The sequence below is a fragment of the Eurosta solidaginis genome, chromosome 1 (genome assembly GCF_040869045.1).
Source record: "Eurosta solidaginis isolate ZX-2024a chromosome 1, ASM4086904v1, whole genome shotgun sequence".
Classification (NCBI taxonomy): domain Eukaryota; kingdom Metazoa; phylum Arthropoda; class Insecta; order Diptera; family Tephritidae; genus Eurosta; species Eurosta solidaginis.
The window spans coordinates 300,380,840-300,401,695 of record NC_090319.1 but is presented as its reverse complement, the minus strand read 5'-3'; the positions used below and the strand labels follow the sequence as shown (position 1 = coordinate 300,401,695).

General features: G+C 34.9%; 1 protein-coding gene across 1 annotated transcript in view; it reads left to right on the top strand.

The window, feature by feature from the left end:
* The window catches only part of Mical (Molecule interacting with CasL), a 277,488-nt gene extending 257,191 nt beyond the window's left edge, over positions 1–20,297 (top strand). The window contains 4 exon segments of the mRNA XM_067761247.1: positions 3,601–3,684; positions 3,750–3,850; positions 3,935–4,050; positions 16,098–20,297. Of these exon segments, the coding sequence (XP_067617348.1) occupies positions 3,601–3,684; positions 3,750–3,850; positions 3,935–4,050; positions 16,098–16,103 (307 nt within the window). The 3' untranslated portion in view covers positions 16,104–20,297.
* Positions 20,298–20,856: the final 559 nt, after the last annotated feature.

The following is a 20,856-nucleotide window of genomic DNA, read 5'->3' as shown; positions in this document are numbered from 1 at the left end:
TGAACATTGGAACAAAAAAATTTAAGAAAATTTGGAAAAAACACTGAAAAGCGTTTAGATTTTATTATCCAGGCCATTTTGTACAAAAAAAAGCAATAGAATATATTGCCGCCGTGTTATATTGTTTTGAGTGAAGAGTTTTCATAATTGTAAGTGTGTTTTTGTCGTTCTTTTGGCCAATTCCCTGCCCTGGCCACCAAGTTTTGTTAAAACGGATTTCTGCACGAATATAGCTGACATTTTCTGAATTTCATGGATGCTAATTTCATTGCACTGGCCTAAAATACTTCATGAAGATTTATTTATTCTTTCCGCAAGGATTGTTTACATTTTCGCTTCACCTTCCTCTACTCCGGCAGCTTGCTTTGGCATATAACTGGACCCAACGAACAGACACAAATTATAGCTGTATATTATAATAGAATCAATAACCGCAGCATTATTTGTGGAGTTGGAAAGCAACGCATACGAAAATTGCCGGGCAAATATTGCGATATTTGTGTAATCCATTTGAGATGAGTGACGAATTGTAAGAAATTGAACTTAAAAGTGGTAAAGTTTAATGACTTATTTTCTTATTTAGGTTCAAAAAAACGTTCGACTTAATAAGGATGCTTTCAAGTATGTGTTAGATACTTTTGCGGGGCAAATACGTCCAAGGACTTCGACATCGACATGTTGTTTTTGACCTGTAAACATATAAAAAACAATCATCATCAAGCCTTCTACGTCTCTTAACAAGTTTTACTTACATTTTTGTTAAAACTCTGTTATAAATTAATAAAAAAAAAATAAAAGGAAAAAATATGTTTCCGCCAACTAATTTGCAACTTAGAAAAACCGAACTACGATCGAAATGCAGAATACACAAAATCGAACGATTCGAAGTTGAATCGAAAGAGATTGGAACACAGAATACCAAAGTTGCCAAATCGAAAAAAAATTCCAATCCAAGTCGAAATGCAGAATAGGGCTGAATGAAATAATTAAGTTTGCCTTTTCATACAGGGCCTTTTGCTCCATTAAGCGAGCATGTCAGCAGCACCAAAAAAAATATTTCGTTTTTACAAAAAATAGTTAAAATGGAAAGCAGCCGTTTGCTTCATAACTATAAATACAACCAAAATAAAATTCATGCGCAACTACCCATAGATATTGCACCTAACCAAATATGTGCCTATTTTCGAAAAAGCCATATTATCTTTTGCAGCAAATGTAGCAAAAATTAAATTTTGTATTTTTTCGTGTGTTTCTATTTTTCGTAAATTATTGAAAATAATTTATTTTTGGTTGTCATTTGTTACATTGACAATAAAATTCGAAGCACCAAGCAAAACGACTGGATTTTTCACTCGATTAGGCATTCAATAAAGCAATAATGAGATAATTAAGAATTTGTATTTTGTATGGAAGATTGAGTTCGATTAGGGCTTTAATGTAGAAAGCTTGACTAATTATTTCATTAAGCTTCTGTGTGAAATTGGCATAAAATTTATTGAAAATTTCGTAAAATTTTCTCCAACTTTTTCGAAAAAGTTTTTGAGTTTCTTTGTATTAATAAGCGGCGGCGAGTGCCTTTTTCAGTTTTAATATATGAAAACAATTTTTAGTTTTAAATCATTTAATAGTTTGTGATAAATTGAAAACTTTTCTTCAAAGCAAACCCCGTTCATAAAATGAACTTGCCAACAACAAAACGTAGCTTTTGCACGGGCAAACATACAAAAGTCTGTACTGTGCAAAGTATAAAACTAAGCACAGAAGTTAATAGGGGAAAAATGCACAACAACAAAGGCATAGCTTCGGTTGAATGTGTTTCTAACAGTTCAGCCATCGTTTTTGAATTTGGTTTGCATAGTCTCAGTTACAAAGTTGAGAGGATATTTTTTTTTAACCTATCCGAAATAAAAAAGAGGAATTTGATTTACGAAATTTTATAAAAATTGTCACTGCTATTTTCGCGTTCGCTGCTGTACATACATTTGTTTTTTTTACGTTTTTCTTTTTAACTTGAAGTCGTAAAAGTCATCCAATTATTTACTGGGTTTTAGACAAAAAAAAAATGCCAAAACATGTGTAGATATGGGCTTTCAAAGTTTGAAATCGGACTTGCTCTAGCCATTTTTTATTTATAGCATTTAAAAGCTTAAATAAGTCAAACATGTAGGCGTGGACTACTTTTTTTGTTACGTGAACTATTTAATTTTTTATTTTTTTTAATTTAAATGACGGATGTGGTCTTGTTTACTAGGAGGTATAAGACTCCGAATTCGACTCGGCCTAACCTAGGAAAGCTAACTCTGCAGGAGAAACCTTGTACAAAATATGTAGGAATCATTCTAGACAGTAATTATGCAGGCCTCGACGGCACTTTATTCATATAAAATAATGCTGGAGTGTAAGTGAGTTTATCGCCCTCTATCTCTCACTGGGTATTTACAATGATTTTAAAGCCTATCTTATACTATGGATTCCTTGTTTGGTAGACGTCCATAAAAAAAAAAACCCCTCCTCAAAAAATTAGGGGGTATGCAGGCCATCAATGCTTAGCATAACGGGAGCCCTTGTGGCGAAGAACATAGCGTTAACAACTGCAACGAGAATCAATGTCTCTAGACAGCTAGAGCGCAGACCATACGGTCTTAGTAGTATAGTGTCATCAAATATTGGACGAACAGACTACCTGGTTCCCTACCTACGCTTCGATGGATCACTTAGAGCCACAATGGACGTGGAAGATTAGCGCAAATTGGCGCATCCACATCATCGAAAAAACTAAGGCCTACAAATTACGCAGCTACACAAAAAAAGCTAGCGGCTTCAGAAATGAACTGACGTGTGTTTCCATGAATTATAATGCGCTGAAATGGACATCAGAATCGGGCTGACGGGTCGTCGTTTGGTCTTAACTTCAAAGAAAAACACTCAGCCGTAATTTTTTTTTTTTTTTAGGTTAAGGCCGAAGCTGAATTCCCATAACGCATTCGGATTTATCGCATCAAAATGCATGGAAATACATTTGTCGTATTACCAGTTCCGGCAACGTTTTTTTGTTTGTTGTGGCTATGCACAGAGCGAGTTTTTTGATAGTGCAAACTATACAGCCACACAAAAAAGAGAGGCTGCTTTAGTACTGTATTAAGTGCGCTGAATCTGAATCGGACATCAGAATTGAACTAACGGGCCTGCAAAAACGAAAAAAATCACCGCATTTTTTGAGGTTAGGGCCGAATAACCTCAGGGCAATTCTGATCGCGGATTGGGTTTAGTGCATCCAAATGCATGGGAGCTCTTTCTGATCTGCTTTTTGACCCCCAGTAATACAAGAAAAGAAAGAAAAAAGAAAAAACAAACAACAAAGGATAGAAATACATATATAACTCAATTAAAGAAAGGCAGACCATGCCTAAAATTTTGCTTTCTAAATTATTTAAACAATAACTAAATAAAATATATAAGGATGGGCTGAGTTTCAAGCTTAGATCTCTTCAAACTAATTGTTTTGGTCTAATATTCTGCCGAGTGTTGTTCAGACCACTGACCATTTTATCAAACGCTTTCTTAATTAGATTTTTTTTTTGCTTTTTGTTACAATTTCAGCTTTGAAACATCGAACATTGGTAGCAATGACGAAAAACTACTGAAAGAGTTATTAGAGATTTGGCGCAACATCAAACAACTTAAGTAAAAATTTTAAAAAATCATATAAACGAAATTTACGAATTTTTTTGTGTTTTTTTTTTTTATAGAAAAAGGGATGAAGAACTTACCATACGACAACAAGAGCTGCAATTGGAACATCGACATGCACAATTAAAAGAAGAGCTTAATTTGAGATTATCTTGCAATAGTAAGTATAAAATGAAAGGGTAACAATATTGTTGCCACTGTATATACAAAAATTTCGATTTAATCATATTTTCTTCTTGTAAAGAACTGGATAAGAGTTCCGCCGATGTGGCAGCAGAAGGTGCTATACTTAACGAGATGTTAGAAATTGTTGCAAAACGTGCCGCCTTAAGACCAACACTAAATAATAATGAATCAAATGTGAGGAAAATACAAATTATTTATTTTTTAATGGCATTATGTTTTTGTGTTACTTTTTTAAGTTTATTTAAATACTTTTTTTGGTACAGCTTATTATGATAATAGTTTATTGTAACACTTTTTATTTCTTGTATATAAGACTGGGTCGATTTATTAACCCATATCACGCCATCAATAGGATTTGGGCTTAAGAAAAAAGAGTTCCACTACGCATACCCAAAAAAATAATTTTCGAGCCTGCGAAAAAAATGGCTAAAGGGTAAATTTTTCAACCAAAACAATCCCAAAACCCCCAAAAAAATTGTTTTTCTGTTATCGCCAACGTTTTTACAACAGTTTTTTGAAAAAAAAAAACAATAATTTTTTGGTTTTTGGGAGTGTTTTGGTCGAAACATTTACCCTTTCGCAATTTTTTTCGCAGGCTCGAAAATTATTTTTTTGGGTATGCGTAGTGAAACTTTTTTCCCTGAGCCCAAATCCTATCGAAAAATCGATGGCACAATATCGGTTAACTTTCGTCCTACAAATCGACCCGACCCAAAGAATATTGTCAATATTTTAACAAATTTTGAGTCCAGCAATTCTGTTATTATTACACAAAAAAAGCACAATAATAACCAGTTAGGAAGTCTACGTTTGGGCGAAACCCAATAGTATATACCCAGAGTGGGGTCTCATAGATATATTAAGGATACGTCTAATGAGAAATGTTAAGAACATTAAATGTTATGAAAGCTGAAACACACTATACTACCTAATGATACAGTGATGGTCCATGAAATAGAGCAGTGCACTATCAAGATCATATAGATAAAAAAAACTAAGAAATCGATGCATTCAAAGATTTTTTTTAATTATAGGTCCCTAGGTCGTCATGTTGATCGGAACTAAGTCTTCGACAACAATAATAGAACAATTATATACTAAAAGTAATTTTGCCACTCCAGTGAGATTGGAAACATGTCCCTTCCACCCTCCCAAAAACATTTGGCAATCCATTTCAAGATGCCAGTTGTTATGCTGATTTGAATTTTGCTTGCTTTCCAACAGCATATATATTAAACCTATGTTACTTATGTCCTGAAGTCCTTTGGAACTGCCAATTTCTGTGTTGTTCGGAATCTTCTTGCGAGCCAGGAGAAACGTCTTACCCTTTGTCGCGCCCAGTTATGTGACTGCTTGAAATTACACTACATAGACTGTAAATAGAAATTGATGTAAGACACTTGATTTGAGCGCAATACTTGGTTAAGTGTACATTATTATAGCTGACTGCTGATCTATGATTGACCTCATAATCCCTTAGTTGCTAACAGGAATTGAGGGGGATGCGCCCTTAGTTGGATCACCAATGATCATTTTTATTGCGCAGATGTCTGAATGCGAGAGTGATCATATTAAGGTTTGACGACTGAGGCGGTCAGCTCAAGCTTTTTATATTTTTGTTTTACTAGAACGAGCCCTTTACTTGCTTCCCTTGTTGACTCATGAGTTTGAGCTGGTGATCCAGCTGAGACATTCATTGAAACGTCATAGTAAACTCTGAATGTCATAGCATGGTTTCTCTTAAAATCCTGCTGTATTATTGAACATTCCTCATAATCGAATAATAATAATAATGCGAATCATTCTTAAACCATGAAGGGCCTATTGTCAAGTTTTGCCATTTATCCGTCTCTGGTAAATAACTGTCGCATTTTTTCCATTTTGCGAAATTTTTATTATCGAAAAAGTGGGCGTGGTTATCATTATCGCCCATTTTCAATACCCCTCTATTCTGGTTCCAGATAACCCATCATACCAAACTTTGTAAAGATAACTCAGTTCTTATTGAAGCTAACCTATAACGACAGACGGACATGGCTCAATCAAAATTTATATGTGTATGTATTGTAACGCATTTAGGCAAATTCCGCTTATTTGAAACCTTCTGCAAACTTTCGAATCACTAAATTGTCGAATAAATAACTCCAATATTCAGTAATGCAAAATGGTCTTTATTAGAGTACTTCACAACAGCACTTATGTTTCACAACTGATTGCGTGTTTAAATCAAACTGATTAGTCATGCCTCAGCTTGCGCTGCTTTTATACTCTCCTCGTTCTATTCCTCGTTCACCCATTTCTACTAAGGTCTAGTAATTTCACGAATTTCATGCTTGTTTACCAGCCATAGACATGTATATTTGTAGTGTGTAACCATATGCGTGTGTATTGTGAGTACTACTTCGGCTGATGATTACATGTGTTTGTGCGCATCTCTCCATTGTTTGTATGTATGTGAGTAAGTGATGATTGATTTGTTTACGTACATACGAGTGGCTTAGTATCGGCTTCGTGATACTAGTATCCCTTAGGTATGATAATATTCGTCACAGTATATATCTATCTCGATTCCTTTAGGCCATTACGCACTTCCATTATACAATCAAAGTTATAATAACATTGTGCTCATGTACACGCATGCCACGGCCACCGTGGTGTGATGGTAGCGTGCTCCGCCTATCACACCGTATGCCCTGGGTTCAACTCCCGGGCAAAGCAACATCAAAATTTTAGAAATAAGATTTTTCAATTAGAAGAAAATTTTTCTAAGCGGGGTCGCCCCTCGGCAGTGTCTGGCAAGCGCTCCGATTGTATTTCTGCCATGAAAAGCTCTCAGTGAAAATTCATCTGCCTTGCAGATGCCGTTCGGAGTCGGCATAAAACATGTAGGTCCCGTCCGGCCAATTTGTAGGGAAAAATCAAGAGGAGCACGACGCAAATTGGAAGAGAAGCTCGGCCTTAGATCTCTTCGGAGGTTATCGCGCCTTACATTTATTTTTTATTTATTCATGTACACGCTGGGTAAAAATCCACATAAAACGGCTTCAAAATTTCCAGAAGATTTTGGATTTTTTATCCAATATACATCATAAAAGATAATAGTTTGCAAAACCTGTTTAAACACTAAAATTTCGTGCTTCGTTCTTTCTGCTTCTTGAAAATTATAAAATGTCAGCTTTTAACATCAAATTTAGAAGAAACTTCAAGTATTTTGTTCATTAGTATTTTAAACTAGAGAAATTCTTGCCAATATTTAAGCACATTCAAGTTGTCTCGATGGTATGCATGTACTAAATGTAGGTCTAAGGTTTTGAGCTATTATCTAATGAAAAAGTCCTATAAATTTTTTTGGACTGCATCGTTAAAATTTCTTTCGCTTTTTGGCAGCTTAAGGTTCGCTTAAAGGAAGAAGGTTCATAGTTCCTAATTTGCTTTTATGCTTAGGCTTATGCTTCAACCGTCTTTTTATTGTACAAATTTAGATAAACTTCTTCAAAAATCAAGAGCTTGAAGCATTTATTTAAAAATAAATAGCTTTTAAGTTTAAGGCCAAAATGAATATTACTTTATATCGGCTGCCGGTGCGATATCGTTCTATTTCAGCAAACAATTAAAATAAGGCACATCTCAAAGTCAGTTGAAGAACTCCGTATGCCAGCTAAATTAGGCGGTTTCTGGAACAAATTCGGAGATAGAACGCACATCAACTGAATTCTGAGATATAGTGATATGTATGTATTTATATATAAAAAAAACTTGCTAGCTAAAAGCTTTGTCTGCCTAAATCAATATTCAAAACGTAATAATTATTTCATTTCAGCTTGAATTTGTGTCTAATTAATTTTTTTTTTCGCTATTTTCTGTATTGTTCTTATATCTTGCACAGCAGCGAACAGAAAAATGGCATTGGCAGTTTTTATCAGTTTCGTCAGTTTCATTCTTTTTTTTTATATTTTCGATATTTAAAGAAAAAACTTCTTGGAATTTTGTAACTGAAACTATGAAAAATAATCCCAAAAACATTTTAGAAAAAATTCGAAAACTCGTGAAAATTTCAAGAAAATTTCGAACGTTTTATGTGAAGTTCTCTGAATTTTTTTGAGTGTGCAGCCTTGTAGCCCGATCAATTTAAGCCTAACAAGTCGTATTGATTTTTGACATTTTTTCCCCATAAAAAGTGTGAATGTTTTTTTTTTTTTATGAAAGAAAATCTGTAACAGCCTTCGGACAAAAATTTTCAAAAATCAACGCGAATTTTGAGTGACTAAAATAGATTTGGTTATAAAACCGCATACTAAAAAAAATTCTATGAACTTCCAGTAAAAAGTTCGATACTTTCATAAATTTTCGAAGTTTTTCGAAAACGGTTTTAAGTTGGTTTGCATAGTTTCGGTTACAAACTTCACAAAATTTGTTAAAAATTGCCATTGCTAATTTTCTATTCGCTATTGTATCTCCCCTAATGGAAATATCGTAAGTTTAAAGTTTTGTTAACAAGGACGTATCTCAGGCATTTCGTTCTTAAGGTCGTATATCAGCGAAGCGAGGATTTATCCAAGGTTGAGATCGGTATTATTCGGAACTTTATCGTTGCTACCCAACGATTCTCTAAGTAGCTATATCTACGTCACCGTTATTTGATTTTGTTGTATTTGGTATCAGAACGGACCTTCATGTTGTCCAAGTGAGCTTCCTCTATCAGGGTAGCTACCACCAAACCTAACCTAACCTATATCAGCGAAGCCGTTAGTAATGTATCTCAGGAGTCCTGTTAATAAATTACATTTTTGTCAAAAGCGATATGAATTTTATGTAACCTAATGCCGCTTCACAATACGTAAACGACTTAAAACGCTAAACTGTATTAAAGAAGACTTATGAATCTATAATCTAGTTTACTAATCTAAGTCCTTTGCGAATTGTAAGAAGGAAGTAAATAAAACTAAACTCACATCTTTTTAGTCGTATCTTGAGATACGATATTATTAACGACTTCGCTAAGATTCGACAGAGTGTCTGGAAGATGCCCTTGTTAACAACCCTTTTAAGTTAAGACCTTACAGCTGCGAACACGAAAATAGCGTTAAAAATTATCTAAAAAATATATCTAATTTATTTTTTCGTCGATAAAAAAAATTCGAACTAACATAAACAAACGCCGCGATACGGGTCTTCTAATTTAGCCCTATTTTCACTCCTCACTCTCAGAATCGATTTTTACTAATCTGAATTTATTCCACAGTGTTATAGGAGATTTCGCTGCCAAAATTAAGGAATTTTTTCACTTGCTAAATTAAAGGTAATGGACCAAACTATATTAAGTAAATTGTTTCTTTAACGAAAAAAAATACTAATTTGTACAACTTTGTGCTAAAATACTGTAACGAATTTGCTTGCAAATCCTCTTATTTGCAATCCTCTGCTAAGTTCGAATCACTAAACTGTTGAATAAATAACTCCAATATTGAATGATGGAAAAAATGACCTTTATTAAGTACTTCACAATAACACTTATACTTTGCTACTCGCTGGCTTAATAACCAAACTGATTGATAACTCAAATGAAACTCTACTATTGGCCGCCAGATCGCGTGCTTAATCAAACTGATTGATAGCTCAACTCAAACTGAATTACTTCTTACTCGCCTGCCCCGCTTTTATAGTTTACGCTGCATACTTCTAGGCTCTTCCATTTCCAGAACTTACCAACTATATTCGTGTGTGTATAGTTCTCATATAGTTTCTACTTGTTTACAATTGTCTACTTTTTAGCGCTCCTCAGATGTACATATGTGAGTTTGTAGTTTACAGTCTCCCGCACACACATAAGCGTATAAGTAAATTCATCTGTGTGTGACATCTCATCTCTCGCTGCCTTGTATGTAAATGGTGCTCGTCGGAATGTGTACATATGTGTAGACGCAATTATTGATTCGTTTATGTAGATACATAATGATTGAATTATTGATGTGAATTCACGTCACTGCTTAGCATCGGCCTGGAGATGGCAGCACTCCTTAGTTTTGCTAATATTCGTAACACTGCCCTCCACCTAAGTCTGATCGTCCCGATCAGACAAAGCTCCCAATCTAAACGCCGCTAGCATCTCCAAATGTACCACCCTTCTAATCCGTGGTTTCCCAGTGGTTTGTATGCGGTAGATGGTATCACTGATCTTCTTCACAACTTTGTACGAGCCTTCCCAACTGCACCGAAATTGGGCTGGAACACCTTTCCGCCGGTGAGGGTTGTTTAACAGTACCAAATCTCCATTCCGGAAACCTTCCCAATTATTTTCCCTCTCGTACCTGTGTTCCATCTTACTACTCATTATTCTGGATCGTTCTCTCGCACTCTGTTGCTCGGCCAATGAAGAACTACTTCGCAGAGCTTGCGCTGGACGGATTTGCTTTGCATAATCAGTATCGTTCCGACGCTTCACAACAGTAGTGTGCCTTGGCTTGAAACCACCCTTGCATTCTTTCTTCGTTTTAGTACGTCCGTTAGGGCTTTTCAATGCCAGTGTTTCTCTCACAGGTACCTCCGGTTTTGATTTGTTTGGCCCATTTGTTCCATCAACCTTTACCTTTGAATTTCGTGGCCTTCGTCGAGTCTTCTCCACCAGTACCCGATTACTGCTGAACCCTTTTTCCAAACTAAAGTTAAGTGGCACATCTTGGTTCTCATAACGCATCACCCTTCTCTGCATATCGATCTTGATGTCATGGTCAACCAAGAAATCCACTCCCAATATAACTTCATCAACAACCTCCGCCACAACAAATTTGTGTAGAACCATGACCTTCCCAATCAATACTTCACATATCACTTCTCCCTGAACTTGGTTATTCTCGCCAGTGACCGTACGCAACTTTGCTCCAGGTAACGGTTTTACTCTCCTGTTGACCAAGTCAGATCGGATCAAGGAATGAGATGCGCCCGTATCTACAGTCAGTATTCGTTCGACGCTCGATTTTCTACCAATTTGCGACACAGATATCACAGGGCATTCAATAGCTGGATCTAGCTCTCTACCTCTTACTCGCTCTTGCTCATCTGCTCCAGCTTTGCGTTTACGCCCACCCACATTGTTGGAACTATTAAGGCAAAGATCGCAATGACGTGCAATGTGACCGGACTTCCCGCATTTGATAACTTTTTCACTCCGCTTTTGCGATCCTTTCAGCGCCTCCAATATTGCGTCTACCCACTCTGGCCTTTCTACTTCCACGCGGCGTGCTTTGAAAACTGGCTTACACAGAAGCGACGCTGTTTCCTGAATCAGGGCTTGTGATACCGTTTCTGCGAATGTTGGCTTTGGGTTTGCGTATGTGGCTCCCTTCGTTTCGACGTCCCGTATGCCATTTATAAAGCTCTGAATCTTCACTCTTTCCGTGTATTCCACGGGTGCATCCGCATTTGCAAGATGAGCCAATCTTTCAATGTCCGAAGCAAACTCCTGCAAAGTCTCGTTAGCTTTTTGGTAGCGGTTTTGCAATTCTATTTGAAATATCTGTTTCCTGTGTTCGCTTCCGTATCGCCGTTCTACAGCAGCCATCAATGCGTCATAACTGTTCCGTTCGTACTCTGGAATAGTCTGTAAGATTTCGGCAGCTGGTCCTTTCAATGCTACGAAGAGTGCGGCAACTTTATCTTCCACATTCCAGTTGTTCACTGCTGCGGTCTTCTCAAACTGTAGCTTAAAGACCTGGAAAGGAACAGAACCGTCAAAGGATGGTGTTTTTACCTTTGAATTATTAGTTGAAACTGCTGGGCGATTCAGTTGCAACTGCTCGATACGTCCTCTCAAAGCATCCACCTCGGCCTCGATTTTTTCTTCAAACTGTAAATTTTTTGTATCTTGCGCCTCCAACTTCGAGGAAATACGTCCTTCTTGCCCTTCCAGTTGAGCAGAGATCTGCCATGATATCTGTGCTGAAATTTGAGCCGACATTTCGGATATCCGTGCCTCTTGTGCTTCAATCTTCGCTGTTATACGGTTCTCCTGCGATTCCAGCTGAGATGACATTTGCGACGACATTTCGGATATACGCGTTTCTTGTGCTTCCATCTTCGATGTAATCTGTGTCGACATTTCTGACATACGCGTTTCTTGTGATTCCATCTGGGATACCATATACGTCTTCTGTTCTTCTAGTTGAGATGACATACACGTTTTCTGTTCTTCTAGTTGAGATGCCAGTTGAGATGTTATATCTGTCCTTTGCGATTCCAGTTGAGAAGCCACTGTCGATGTTTGAGCAGATATTGCAGCCAAAATCATGTTCAAGTCTGTTTTCGCCATTGTCTGCGGTGTTTCTTCGATTTTTGTTATTTCCTCGCCATCAAGATGAAAGTCATACTCTTCCACATCAATTCCTTCTCCTTCCATTGCCTCTCGTAGCCGTGCCTGAAGTTCAAGTTTAACGCCGCTTGTATTCAATCCACGGCTCTCCAACTCCTTCTTTAGTTGCTGGATCTTCAATTCACTGAACTTTGTCATGTCCTTGTTGTCCTCTGGAATTTATTCAACAATTCCTCTTCTGACACCAATTGTAACGAATTTGCTTGCAAATCCTCTTATTTGCAATCCTCTGCTAAGTTCGAATCACTAAACTGTTGAATAAATAACTCCAATATTGAATGATGAAAAAAATTACCTTTATTAAGTACTTCACAATAACACTTATACTTTGCTACTCGCTGGCTTAATAACCAAACTGATTGATAACTCAAATGAAACTCTACTATTGGCCGCCAGATCGCGTGCTTAATCAAACTGATTGATAGCTCAACTCAAACTGAATTACTTCTTACTCGCCTGCCCCGCTTTTATAGTTTACGCTGCATACTTCTAGGCTCTTCCATTTCCAGAACTTACCAACTATATTCGTGTGTGTATAGTTCTCATATAGTTTCTACTTGTTTACAATTGTCTACTTTTTAGCGCTCCTCAGATGTACATATGTGAGTTTGTAGTTTACAGTCTCCCGTACACACATAAGCGTATAAGTAAATTCATCTGTGTGTGACATCTCATCTCTCGCTGCCTTGTATGTAAATGGTGCTCGTCGGAATGTGTACATATGTGTAGACGCAATTATTGATTCGTTTATGTAGATACATAATGATTGAATTATTGATGTGAATTCACGTCACTGCTTAGCATCGGCCTGGAGATGGCAGCACTCCTTAGTTTTGCTAATATTCGTAACAATACGTTAATATTCTAACACTATGGACACATTCAGTCTATGTGAAGTCTTTATTGACCGGCCAGTTCAACCTAACATTAATATTCTACCATAATTTTCAATATTTTATGTCGAAAAGTATATAAATAAGCAACAGGCTCTAAGTCAATTTGATACAAATCCATCCAAAAATTGTGCAAGGATTTTTTAAAGGAGATAACGAAGGCTTAAATAGATTTTGGCGTGTGACGAAAAACGAGTTAAATTCGGCACGACCGCCAAAAAAATGCTTTGCAGACCTCAACTCGAGCGGATTTGTATTATCGCCTCTGTTGATATGTTGATATGACACCAATTTACTCCTTATTTCGTCCAGTATCATATGAAATGCAATGCTGTATATTGCTCATATTGTAATATAAATGAACAGTCTTGTTTGGGTGTTCAACTAGAATTCCATCTTTATTCATGAAAACGCTTTCTTTTATACAAAATATTTCTAAATTAGTAATACATATTTACACTAATACTTACAAGCTAGATGTACATGAATTCATAATAAGCAAATGCTAGTCAGCGTATTCTAATAACCCATTTATGTATATATGTATGGGGTTCTACAGTCAATATGACTAATGGGCACATATGTCGGTCAGTGTGACTAATCGACATATGTGTCGGTCAATGTGACGGGTTGAAAATGTAAACAAACTCATGCTGAGTTCAAGTGATTATTTGGGTCAGTAAAATTTGACTACTTGTGTGGTCTATAAGTGTGTCTATATTTTGTATCGTTAAATGCATTCAAAGTGAGGTGCATTCCAAGTAACACTACAATATTTTATTTCTCAATTTTAAACGAACTCGCCACAATAAATTTCTTTCTTTAAAACAAGGCGAATCTATACAAAGTGATGGCAAAGCGCATTCAACCAATTCGTGATGCAGAAGAATGTCAAGTCAAAAGAAGCTTGCATTGATTTCGATTAACTGACATATTGTTGTACAAGGCGTTGTATGGAAAATAATCAAGAAGAAGCAATCAGCTGTTGGGATAACAACACCTGGTACTGAATTCGCCTTGCTTTAAAAATAGAAAAGTGCAATTAAATTTCATTAAGCAAAAGAGCTGTCTTCGAGAATTCGAATTCCTATGCCGGAAGCATTGTTCTCGCTAGGAAAAAGAATTGGAGGAATTTTCGCGCGAGAGTAAAAAAATCTGCGAAGACAAAATTCAGAGCGTACATTTAGAATCTAGCTGTATGTTTTTATATTGAAAAAAATCTGAAATAACGAAAATTAATGCGAAGTTTGAGAGACTTATAACCTAGACTAAAATTGTTTGGGGTACCAAATTCCTTCAAATTAGCGGGACAGGACCTACGTGTTTTTCACCGGCTCCGAACGGCATCTGCAAGGCAAATGAGTTTTCGCCACATCATAATGACTGCCAATTTTGAATGTTATAAATAAGATATACGAAACTTTTATGTAGATTTTAAAACATCTCGAATTTTTGAATTTTTTTGAAAAAGCTTTTGAGATTGGTTTGCATAGTTTCATTGACACAATTCATTGAAGTATTTTCTAAAAGTACCGAATTAAATAATTAATATAATTTATTAAAAATGATCACTGCTATTTTCGTGTTCGAAATTGTATTTTAAATACTATATTTATGTATATATTAAGGCTGGGTGCGAGTTCGCCATTTTAGGTATCTAAACTAATATTCCACTGGAACTTTCCAGCACTGCAATAATTTATGAAAAAGCTGTCAAAACTGTGCGAGTTGATTTGAAAACCTAGTTTATTTCTGCTAAGATTATAATAACAATACGGGAAACTTGGTATTTTTGATGCGTTTTCACGCTTAAAAAGAGTAAGTACGGTAGTACATATCCCAAGATAGCAGTACAAGAAAATGCAATGGCTCCGTTTTATAAGGCTTGTTTTTTTGACATAGTGGAGCACGTGCACAATGACCTTTTCCACAATCTCGAATTCAATACTGTGATGTTGGTACGCCTCCAATAACTTCTTTAGGCCAATTGGCTCTTTGATTTACGTAAATTGAATGGACAAGAGCCACTTATTTGCATATACAATATTGAAAAATCAATATTTTTGTTTTTGAAGTTTGACATTTGAATTTAGGTTGAAAAGTATGCTCATAATAATTATAAATTTTTATTTTACACTGCATTACCGACAGTTTCCAGTGATTTAGGGCGGGTGGGAGTTGACCTAAATTTTAGGTACCTAAACTAATATTCCACTGGAACTTTCCAGCACTGCAACAATTTAGGAAAAAAACTGTCAAAACTGTGCGAGTTCTTTTGACAACTAATTGTTGTTTGTTTATACAAACAATACAAAATTGTAGTTTACTTAGGAACATATGCTTCTGCAGGACAGGGGTCATGGGAGGAAAAGTATCCTTAGATCACAGAACAAAAAAATGCAGCGCCTCCGCCTAATTGGACGCTTGCTTCCATCTCAAGTTGAGCACGGGTACATTGGGAAATGCCCAAAATAACTAATTTTGGGGAAGTGGTGCGGGCGTTTAGAACCACATACATAACTGCTGAATCTGAACCAGAGTTGAAGATCAAGGATCTATTTTTTATTCCGCCAGCGTTAACGCCAATCTATTTAAAACCATCACTGCACCTTTCAACTATTGATCGGACACCACCGCAGTCGAATCATCGTACTCTGGTCAATAAAGTAGCTATAATTAGTGCACAAGTGCATTTTATCCATATGTAGAAATAAAAAAAAATTTATAAAATAAAAAAAAAATCTATTTTATTTTGTTCAAAAATCCTAATTTTTTTCTTTTGCACTGCCTTGCCGACAGTTTCCAGTAATTTAGGTTTTTTCTCAATTTAGGTAGAAATTTAAGTCAACTCGCACACAGCCTAATACAATTGTAGATTTATATAAACAAGTATTTGCTTTTCAGCTAACCACAATTAAATACATACAAAACTAACCAATGAAATTTTCTTTCATCCTCAATAGATTTGAAAGAAACGCTTTCCATGGACTCTATTCGCCTATGAACTTTTACATGCAATTTTAAGTCTATACAATTAACATAATTTTAACAATTTAACCAAATAACAAAAAACATACATTAGCACGTGGAAGCCGGTAAAATCATTCAAGTATTTGGGCTTTAATTTGTTATGCGAAGATATTCATATTCTCTTGTTCAATATGAACTGCGAACTATTAGAGATAATCGTAAGCAAAAAAAGGTACCAGCTACATATTATAAACTAACTCAATATCTACAATTACATATAAATATATTTAATATGCTAGTAATCTAGATACAAACATATATGTATAGTAGTTAGCATACAAACATAACTTATTGCTCTCAAACCAAAAACTAAAATTTAGCAAACGCAAGAACCTTCAAAATGTTTCCACTCAGAAACTTAAAATATTCAAACCAGGCCTTCAATAAAATATGCAACACAACACAGGATCAATTGAAAAAATAAGTGACAAAATAACAATACAACAAAAAAATTATTAAATACATATTATATACATACACACATAAATAAACTAATTTTAATAAATACCAAGTAAATGTAAAAACGAAATAATTTTAACACCAAATTTGTAAAAGTAAGCCCAAATAGAATGTTTATTGATTTATTTATAACATTTTATAAAAATGTGTATAAAAATATGTAAGCTATATAAGTGCACAACAACACGTCCTCGCCGAACTCATCGGTTAGCAAACCACAGTGCTGCTCAACTTGTTTAAAAAACCTTAATTATAATTGTAATATGTGTTTATGTATCTTATTGTTTTAGTTTTATATTGATATATGTATTTGTAATTACATGCAAGTTTTATTTATATACTATGTATGTACATACCCAACACACACTCAAGTTAGATATCGTTTGGAAGGCGAATTAATTAATAAGCCGCCTTCATTAAACTCTCATGTTAAGTAAACCACTCGATAACAAGCCAACCTAATATAAACGCACGCAAGTCATTTTCTGTCAAAAATGTCTCATGCACATACAACTTGTATTAGAGCAACCGAATTTGAATTTGCTGCGTGAAAACATAACTCGATTTCCAATTTTGTTCTGCCTGACATTTATATTTGACGTTTGCACACATGCTTTACATTGTCGCAACGCATGCTTATTTCGGTTTGGGCAAAAAACGCCAGTTGTTTGCGTGCGCTAAAAAAACGCAGTGCGGCTTTATTAGGTTGGCTTGTAAACAATAAAAATAATAACTTGGCGCGATATACAGATGAGTAGATTCAGTTCGAATTTCTCCTATAATTATGCCACTTTTTCTTAATGTTCCCTGCAAAATTTCTGGGAGGAGATCTAGATGTTTCATGCGGAAAGGCAACTGTCGGCAAGGCATATGACTTCTCGCTGAGACATTTTTTTTTAGCAGGAATACACTCGGAGTGTTTGTCAAACCTCTGAGAAGGGACGACCACGTGTAGAAATACGTTTTTCCAAAATATTTATAGGGCCACCTTACAAAAACGCACTGCGGCAGTTTTCTGTCAAAAATGTCTCATGCACATACGAATTGTATGAGAGCAACGGAATTGAAATTTGCAATTTTTGTTCTATGTGACATTTCGATTTGACGTTTTCATACATGTTTTACACTGTCGCGACGCATGATTATTTCGGTTAGGGCAAAAAAAGTCTCTTATGTGCGTGCGTTAAAAAACCGCAGTGCGTTTTTATTAGATTGGCATGTTAGATATTGCTTTTCCCTGCACCTTAACGCAGGACTTTCGGTGTGGTAAGCGTGTACGCCACTTGCACAACACGGCAGCCGCTAAAAAATCTTAAGCACCCTTCGAAAAAAAAATCCCAAAAATCTGTGCGAGTTTTAAGAGCCTATAACTAGCAAGTTGCTAGACTAAAATTGTTTGGTCTACAAAACTGCATACTCCAGAAAGTTTTTAAAATTCTAAATAAAAAATTCAAAAGTTACGCATGGGCCTTATTAATAATTTGAATCGAAATATCTTTATTTCTCTCGAATTTGTAAAGACAAATTTGTAATATTTTATCTTGAAAATCGATTTACATATAAACATTTTTTGAATTTTTTCAAACACTTTTTAATGAATTTGTATAGTTTTATTTACAGAATTCATTTATGTTTTTTCTAAAATAACCAAAATAAATAAGAGAAGAAAATAGTTGTTAAAAAGTGCTAATAATATTTGCTGCTATTTTCGTGTTCGCAGCTGTATATCATCTTTTTCTTTTGAATTAGTGCTTAACCAATGATAACGATAATTATCGTCTGAGGCCAGCAGTAGCATGCCCTTTTAATAGACCGTACAATTCCGGTATAGATTTGCTGCTAGAATTATATTCGCAAGCATCAGGTGAAGATAGAACGCCAGAGAACTGGAGAGGTCCTGAACTTTACCAGGGAATTAAAATTTGGAAATGTAGTGTCTGGTGTTTTTTGCAAACTGATTTAGGTTACAACCATTGTGAATTCATACAAGTGGCGAATGTTTGATAAAAACGTTCACAATAGTAAACAGCCTCGATCACCTGGTAATTCGCTGTTCGATTACTTAAATCATTTGCTCAATAGTGTTTTTCAAACATTTTTGTAGACGACTGGTTTATTGCATTATTTACATATTTTAAAATGTTTGCTTAACTGGCTGTTCGCATTCAATCTAGTAACTAGGTTTTAGAAATTAATATTGATATGTAGTCTGATTTTCTGTATACACATTTAAAAGAAAAGCTGATTTGAAACACAAATGAGCAATTCATGGCACTTAAATTTATTAACCGCGAGCAAAAAACAAGCCTTTCTTCCACTCTCTGGCCATTCGCGACAGCCGTTCTCCCTGTCAGCTATTATTTGACAGGTAGTTATGGCAATGGAGGAATAGAAAGAATGAATTCACAATGGTTACAACCCTAGCACTGCCGTCCATGACAAAAAGGCAGTCAAATGTAAAAAGTGAATTCGAAGAATTTTAAAACTCTTTTTTTTGAAATTTAAGACTTCAAGTAGACATCAAATTTAAAACTTTGTTTATCTTTCACTGTGATTTTTGAATGAGTAATTTTTTAGTTAATGAGTAAACTGTAATCACATAAATTTATTGGCATTAAAATTTCTAAAAGGCAGTAAGAGAACTTTACTGCCTTATTGTTATGGACGGCAGAACGATATTTTACAAGTTATTGAACCACTGATGCTCTTTAAGTTTTTTTATTGTCTTACCGCATTATTTTTGTCCTTTTAATAATCATTAAAAGTATGTTTATTAGGGCGGGTCAAATTGCATGGGGGCAAAAAAACTTCAGGTGCACATCCAGTTTCTGAATCTATGGGTCATACTGAGTAATATTGTCCATGAGACCATAGGTCTGTAGTGAATTTCGAGCCTCCCTAATTTTGTTAGAAAATATTTTTTTTTAGAAATTTTTATTATTATTTTTGTTAGAAAATATTTTAGGATATTTAAAAATTGAATTTGCAATATGGAAATGTAAAATATTCGTCGATTTTCCCCAAAAAGAAGCGATAAAATGCGAAAAATAGTAGGAAAGCGCCCTATAGCGACGAATATTTATTTTTCCATATTGCAAATTCAATTTTTAAATAACCCAAAATATTTTCTAACAAAAATAATGATAAAAATTTCTAAAAAAAAATATTTTCTAACAAAATTAGGGAGGCTCGAAATTCATTTCAGATCTATGGACCCATGGGCAATATTACTCTGTATGACCCATAGATTCAGAAACTGGATGTGCCTTTTCAACAATAAATTTGACCCACCCTAATGTTTATGTATTTTTCTATGTATGTTATGCATTAATTACGACGTTGTGACTTCCAATCTTCATTATGCAGAATTTTTTAAAAACTATGTACAATTTTATAAAAAGCCTGTATGTCTGTATTTGCATATTTTTATTTAGTTAAACAATATTTTATAAATGTCTTCTTACATTGTTTCTTTTTATTTAATACATTTAAAAGCGCATGCGTTTAAATTGTAGGTACGTATAAATTTATGTAGTAGATATGCGGTTTAAGGCTGCATGTTCTAAAAAACAAGTCAACAAAATGCAAATATTTAATGGCACAAATATTCGTTTTTTTGTTTTTTTTTTATAAAAAGTAAATATTCAACTTAAGTTAAAATTATTAATGTAATTATTTTAAGATCGCGGGTTCGAATCGAGCTCAAGGCCTAACAATAATTTTTTATCATTATTATTGTTATGATAAATTTTTTCTTAATTGAAAAAATTTTTAAATTAGAATAGAAGAAAGAATCAATTGGCACGAACCAGAATAGAAGTAGGATTAATGAAGACAAACAAAAAAAACCGCTGTGGTGGCTGAATGGTTATAGCAGCGGCGCCTAAACGTTGCCGATGAAGGAATTTAGCAGTTCCCGAAATGGATCTATACAACGAGCTTTGGCAGTTGTCTAAAATTTTTTCTTTCTTCTATTCTAATTTAAAAATTTTTTCAATTAAGAAAAAATTTATCATAACAATAATAATGATAAAAAATTATTGTTAGGCCTTGAGCTCGATTCGAACCCGCGATCTTAAAATCAGTAGGCCGATATAACAACAAAAATTGTAATTATTTTATTTATACGGAACATCATCATAAATACATTGAAATGTACATATGCATATATACATATGTATGTATTGTGTACGTAATGTATAACATCTGTGTACATAATATATATATCGAATT